Source organism: Bison bison, unplaced genomic scaffold (genome assembly GCF_000754665.1).
Source record: "Bison bison bison isolate TAMUID 2011002044 unplaced genomic scaffold, Bison_UMD1.0 scf7180017864068, whole genome shotgun sequence".
NCBI classification, from domain to species: Eukaryota; Metazoa; Chordata; class Mammalia; order Artiodactyla; family Bovidae; genus Bison; species Bison bison.
In genome coordinates, this window is record NW_011494640.1 from 7,263,659 (window position 1) to 7,270,988 (window position 7,330).

The 7,330-nt window shown below is 41.9% G+C and overlaps 1 protein-coding gene across 1 annotated transcript in view; it reads left to right on the top strand.

Moving 5' to 3' along the window:
* Positions 1–7,073: 7,073 nt before the first annotated feature.
* Positions 7,074–7,330, top strand: part of SPHKAP (SPHK1 interactor, AKAP domain containing) — a 192,025-nt gene continuing 191,768 nt past the window's right edge. Inside the window, exon 1 of the mRNA XM_010837102.1 lies at positions 7,074–7,146. Within this exon, the coding sequence (XP_010835404.1) occupies positions 7,115–7,146 (32 nt within the window). The 5' untranslated portion in view covers positions 7,074–7,114. The remainder of the gene's footprint in view (positions 7,147–7,330) is intronic.

Consider the following 7,330-nt stretch of genomic DNA (forward strand, 5'->3'; position numbering starts at 1 on the left):
TCATGCATTCAGGAACTGCTGAACCTGCACTATATCCTTTCAAGTTCTATGACTACCATCAATCTAATCTTGAATCTGAAATATCAGAACCCTCACAATTAGCTACTGAGCCTTGTTTCAGAAATCTGAACCAAACCCACTAATTTCTGACTATGCTTTGAGACCACATTAAAAGAACAGCACCTGGCGCCCTCCCACACCATCAGGAGCTCAAATTCTGATGGCCATCATCCAGTACCATATGCCTAATTGCACCTCCCTTTTCCTGCTCTCATAATTGGTAGACACTTACACTTTGGAGAGCATTACCACGGGCACAAGAATCGAGAACACTGACAAAGCTAAGAACCTGGAAAGGAAGATTTCAGCCAAACTAATTTTTTTCCAGTTTCCATGATGTCATACCTTTCATTTGCTGTTTTGAAACATAAACTTCCCAACTACTTATTTTAATATGATGTACAAAAATATCTTCCATTAATTCTTTCAGAACTTTATTGCTTAGTTTTTTTTTTTTTTTAAACAGGTGCAGTGATCACTGCAATTGCAAAGCACAAGAACATTCTTTATTTTGCAAATTAAGACTCTGAGTCTCAGGAATCAAGAGATTTATAGGACTTTGAATGCACATAGATGTTTTCTTTGTCTTTGAACAAGTACTATGCCTTAATGTGTAATATAAAAATTACACACTGAACCACTTCTCTACAACAGTGATCTTTTTTTCCCCTGATACTTTAACTTTTTCTTTTCTTTTACTTTATTTTTAAGTGGAGAAATGTATATTGTGTTTGTTATATATCTTGGAATAAAAACCTCCGTGCTAGTAATCAGTACAGTCATTACAGATAGTGATGTAGACAGGAAGAGACTAAAAGGAGAGTGGGGGATGGGTACCTTCACTTTTGTACCCAACCCAGGATGCAGTGTTCTATAAATGTTCATTAGATCCTATCAGTTTATGATCTTGTTATGTCATTCTATATCCTTGATGATTTTCTGTCTAGTTGTTTTACCAGTTGTTGAGAAAAATGTTTAAAGTGTGCAACTATAAATGTAAATTTGTCGATTTCTCCTGTCTGTTCTACAAGTTTGTTGCTTCACATATTTTGCAGCTCTGTTGTTTTGCACATAGGCATTTAAAGTGTTTATGTCTTTTTAATAGATTGACTTCTTTTTTTTAGAAATAAATATAAATTGCTTTATTTCACTCCTTTGGTAGCTTTTTCAAAAATTTGTTAATTTTTTAATTAGAGGACAATTGCTTTATAGAATTTTGTGGTTTTCTGTCAAACCTCAACATGGATCAGCCGTAGGTATACATACATCCCCTACCTCTCGAACCTCCCTTCCATCTCCCTCCCCACGCCCTCCCCCAGGATGATATAGAGCCCCTGTTTGAGTTTCCTGAGACATACAGCAAATTCCCATTGGCTATCTATTTTACATATGGTAGTGTAAGTTTCCATGTTACTCTCTCCATACATCTCACCCTCTCCTCCCCTTTCCCTGTGTCCATAAGTCTGTTTTCTAAGTCTGTTTCTCCACTGCTGCCCTGTCAATAAATTTTTCAGTACTCTCTTTGTAGATTCTGATATACGCATTAGTATATTTATCTATTTTTGACTCACTTCACTCATATAATAGGCTCTAGGTTCATCCACCTAATTAGAACTGACTCAAATGTGTTACTTTTTATAGCTAAGTAGTATCCCATTGTGTATAAGTACCACAATCTCTTTATCCATTCATCTCTCAATGGACATCTAGGTTGCGCCCGTGTTCTAGCTATTGTAAATAGTGCTGCAATGAGCAATGAGATACATCTATCTTTTTCAACCCTGGTTTCCTCAGGGTATATGCCTAGGAGCGGGATTGCTGGGTCATATGCTGGTTTTATTCCTAGTTCTTTAAGGAATCTCCATACCATCTTCCATAGTGGCTGTATCAATTTACATTCCCACCAACAGTGCAAGAGCATTCCCTTTTCTTCACACTCTCTCCAGTATTTGTTTGTAGACTTTTTGATGATGGCCATTCTGACCGGTGTGAGGAATGTACTACCATCTCATTGTAGTTTTGACTTGCATTTCTCTAATAATGAGCAATATTGAGCATCTTTTCATGTGTTTGTTAGCCATTTGTATGTCTTCTTTGGAGAATGTCTGTTTAGGTCTTTCCCCCACCTTTTGATTGGGTTATTTGTTTTCCTGGTATTGAGTTGTTTGAGCTGCTTGTATATTTTGGAAATTAATCCTTCGTCAGTTCTTTCACTTGCTATTGTTTTCTCCCATTTTGAGGGCTGTCTTTTCACCTTGCTTATAGTTTCCTTCGCTGTGCAAAAGCTTTTAAGTTTAATCAGGTCCCACTTGTTTACTTTTGTTTTTATTTCCATTACTCTAGGAGGTGGGTCATAGAGGATCTTGCTTTGATTTATGTCACTGAGTGTTCTGCCTATATTTTCCTCTAAGAGTTTTATAGTTTCTGGTCTTACATTTAGGTCTTTAATCCATTTTGAGTTTATCTTTGTGTATGGTATTAGGAAGTGTTCTAATTTCATTCTTTTACATGTAGCTGTATAGTTTAGAAAGACTTCTTTATCACTGAGTAATCTCTCCCTCTGTGTCTAGTAATATTCTTTGCTCTGAGATCTACTGTATCTGATATTAATACAGCCACTCATGCTTTTGAATAATATTAGCACGATACACCTTTTTCCAACTTTCTTATATAGCTATATTTGAAATTAATTTCTTATATACAGCATATAATTGAATGTTTTAAATCCATTCTGCCAATTTTTGTCTTTTAATTGGTATTTAGATCATTGAAATTTCATGTAATCATTGATATGTGTATGCGTGCACGCTAAGTCGCATTAGTCATGTCAGACTCTTTGCTACCCCATCAACTGAAGCCCACCAGCTCCTCTGTCCATGGAATTCTCCAGGCAAGAACACTGGAGTGGGTAGCTGTGCCCTCCTTCAGGGGATCTCCCTGACCCAGGGATCAAACCTGGGTCTCCTGCATTGGCAGGCATGTTCTTTACCACTAGCACCACCTGGGAAGCCCAATCTTTGATATATTAGATCTTAAAACTATTCTTTTGTATTTTTTTTTAATTTGTTTTCTCTTTTTGTTTCTAATCTCTTTCTCTCTGCTGTCAGTTACTTATTTATTTCAGTTTTATTTACCCATAGTATTTTGAGCACATTTATTTGTATGGCTTTTTCTTAGTGATTTCTTTACATATTGCATTAAATACACATCACTTATTAAAGTCTTCTTTGGTATTAATTTTGGCTTCCCTGGTGACTCAGATGGTAATGAATCTGCCTACAATGCAAGAGACCCAGGTTCAACCCCTGGGTCAGGAAGATCTGGTGGAAAACAGAATGGCGACCTACCAGTTTGAACAAAGTGTAGAAAACTTATGACTCTTGTGTCCCTTTATTTTCTCCCCTTTACAATACCATTGTCTTAAATGTTTCCCTGCGTATGCATCATTCAATGTTATAATTTTTGTTTTATTGTCAAACATGATTTAGCAAACCCAAGCGGAGAAAGGAAACCTATTGTTTTTTATCATACTACTGCTTACTGTGTATTGGATTTTTTTCCTAATATTCCAAGATTCCTTCCTTATAGTTTCTTTTCTATTTGGAGAACTTCTTTGGGCTTCCCTGGTAGCTCAGTCGGTAAAGAATCTGCCCCCAGGGCAGGAGACCCGGGTTCAATCCCTGGGTTGGGAAGATCCCCTGGAGAAGGAAATGGCAACTCACTCCAGTATTCTTGCCTGGAAAATCCTATAGACAGAGGAGCCTGGCGGGCTACCGTCCATGGGATTGCAAGAGTTGGACATGACTTAGTGACTAAACCACCACCACCAGCACTGATGACCAATTTTCTTAGTCTTCCATCGTCTAAGAATGTCTTGATTTCACCTTCATTTCTGAAGAATATTTTTACTGGACACAGGATTTTGTGTTGATAGTTATTTTCCTCAGCAGTTTTAAAATGTTGTTGCACTTACTTCTTGCCTCCATGGTTTCTGACAAGAAATTTGCTATTGATTTGTACCATTTTTCCTTATGGGTGAGCTTCCCAGGTGTCTCTGGTAAGACAATGCAAGAGATATGGGTTTGATTCCTGGTCCAGGAAGATTCCCTGGAGAAGGGACCAGCTACCCACTCCAGTACTCTTGCCTGGAAAAATCCCATGGACAGAGGAGCCTGGCAGACTACAGTTTGGGTTGCAAAGAGTCAGACACAATTTAGTGACTGAACAACAGCAACAACCCTTATAGATAAGGTGATGTTTCTCCACAATTGCTTTCAATATTTTGCCCTTGTCTTTAAGTTTTAGATGTTTGACTTGATATGTCTTTATGTAGATTTATTTGTGTTTATTACGTTGGGATTTTGCTCCACTTATTGAACTTATACTTTGAAGTCTTCTGCCAAATTTGGGGATATTTTTTCAACTATTTTTCTTCACATGTTCTTGGAACTCTGTTTTTTTCCTTTCTTTTCTTAGAACATTTTCTCTCTTTTGTTCAGATTGGATAATTTACATTGCTCTATATTCCAGTTTATTGATTTTCTCTTCTTTTCACTTTATTATGTTGTTAAAATCATTGTGTTATATTTTGATTACTATATTTTCCAGTTCTAAACATTTCCATTTTTCTTTATGTATGTGTTCTATTTACCTGTAAGACTTCATTTCTTCTTTTATTCTTCCTTCTTGCCCTTCTTTCCTCCTTCCCTCACCTCTCTTTCCTTTTTCTATTTCTCCAATTTTTTTCAAGTGTGTTTGTAATCACTTATTGAAGCATTTTTATTATGGCTACTTTAAAGTCTTTGTCAGATAATTTGAGACCTCTTCGTTATCTTAATTTATTGATTTTTCAAAAACATTGTTTGAAATCTTCTTGTTCTTGGCAAGATGAGTAATTTTCTATTAAGCCTGTACATTTAGGGTATTATCTGGGAGACTGAATCTCATTTCTTTTTATAATGGGCATCTCTCAACAGTGCTCCTGCAGGACCCAGGGGCAGGTGGGGAAGTACAGCCTCATTACTGCCTGGGGGGAGGTGAGGGAAGTACGTCAGGGGATAGAATTCAGGGTGTCCTCATAACTTCCTTCAACACCTGAGAGGAAGGGTGTCCCCCTTGCTACTGGGCACAGACTGGGGCTTCAGGAAGCTCCACTAAACCTCCATTGATACCGGGAGTGGTGTGAGTGCCCAGGTATCAATTCCCATGTGGCTTCATTACTTCCAGGCAGTGGGGGAAGCCCTGACTCTCCACCATGTCTCCTCTTACACTCCCCCAGTGCCGAGTGGGAGAGGGACACATTGCTGCTATGTGGCAGCAACGTATAGGCTTCAGGGACACAAAGGCAGGGAGTAGGGGTTGATACATCCTTCCGGAGGTGAAAGTCCTGGCTCCCTATTCAGCTTTCACTGAGCCAACCTGGGCTGGGGGTTTGGGATGCCTCCTAAGAACCTAGAAACAGTAGAACAAATCTAGGGGCTACACTTGGCCTTTGATGGCATGGTTGAGAGGGACCACAGGATTTTTTTAATTTGATGTTCTGCCAGACAATTTTCTGTCTGCTGGGCTGTCCCCTTCTTGGTCCTTTGGCTAAAAAGAGGCAGCTTTGTTTTTTTTTGTCTGCACTCATGGACAGTTCTGGTTTTGTTCAGCTGCTTCAGTTCCAAGTTTGAAACATAAGAGACAAAGGGGGGGGGGACAGGAACTCAAGATCATGCCATTCCTTGAGTTTCAAGGTCTCTAGTTTGTCAGCCTTCTTCTGTCCAACTTTTGTCTTCTTATGCTTGTTTTACAATCTCCGGAGCTTTTATCTGTGGCTACCAGGAGGAGGAGGGGCAAGGGCACGGCCTCCATCTTCCCCTTTGTCCTATGTGCTAAGTCGCTCAGTCGTGTCTGACTCTTTGTGAGCCCCCGTGGACTGTAGCCCCCAGGCTTCTCTGTCCATGGGATTCTCCAGGCAGGGATACTGGAGTGGGTTGTCATCTCCTTCTCCAAGGAATCTTCCCTACCCAAAGATGGAACCCTCGTGTCTTATGTATCTTGCATTGGTAGGCGGGTTCTTTACCACTAGCGCCACCTGGGAAGCCAGTAAGTCCCATAGCTTTATTTATTTATTTTTTTTAATTTAATGAAACTAAAGCAGAATCAAGAGTACCTTCATCTTAACAGTCATTTGCAATCATCAATGACTTCCTTCTTAAGCGTCATTTTTTTGCTCAAGACACTGAAGCAGGCATTTACAGATTTGTGTGTGTGTGTGTGTGTGTGTGACAGCCCTTCCTTCCAGGGTCTGGTTGCTGGCCTCTGACGGATGACCACTGTCATAGTTTCTGAAATCTCTGCGCACACAGGCTTCTAACAGATGAGGTATGAGTGAGTCACAATTAAGCCAAATGAGTTCTATGCAGAATTCTGAGAATCAAATCTAGCCCAGGTAAAGGCAAAAGCAGCTGGCAGATCAAAGAGCATTGCTCTGAGCGATGAACCCTGACTTGGTAGAAGACAAACAGAACTAAAATTCAGGGAGACAGTTCAAAGGAATGGTGAGCGACCAGCGGGGGATGGGGGGCATGGCCAGGAGTTGAGCCTGAATGTGGCAAAGTGGATGAACAACTTCAGGGCTCAGACGGCTTTACCTCAGGGAGAGACGAGGGGACGGGATTGTGAGGCGGGGAGAGAGAAATTCTGTTGGAGTCACCTCAGCTGGGCGCCAGCAGAGGCAGGGAAAGCTCATAAGGCGCCTCTGGCTACCGAGACACGGGCTGCCTTGGAGGAGGGCAGAAGCTGGGTAGACCGCTTGGAGCTTTGGCCAAGCGCACTTGCAAGCTCAGAGGGGACGACTGGGAGGAGACTATTTGACGGCCGCGGGGTTCAACGCTTCCCTGCCAGGGAGGAGCGCGGCTTCGACCGCCCGGCGCCGCGGTGGTCTCAGCCCGCGCGCCTCGTTGCTGGCGCGCGTCCGTCTCGGCGCTCTGGGAACCGGGTCCTAGCACCGCAGACTTCCCATCCCTCGCGCGCACTTTCTGTCTTGCCTCTCTCGACGCGCCCCCAGACAATGGATGGCAGCTCCCTGCTCTCCGCACCAAGGTAAGACCCGCTTTCCCCTCTGCCCAAGCTGACGCGCGTCAAACTCGGTTCTCAGCTCCAAGTCGCTCGCGAACTTGCCGTGGGGGCGCGGGGCTCCCCAGGACACCGAGGACTCGGAACTTACAGGAAGTCCGGCTGCGGGGGTGCGAGGAGCTTCGTGGTCCCTGTCAACTAGCCCGCGGGG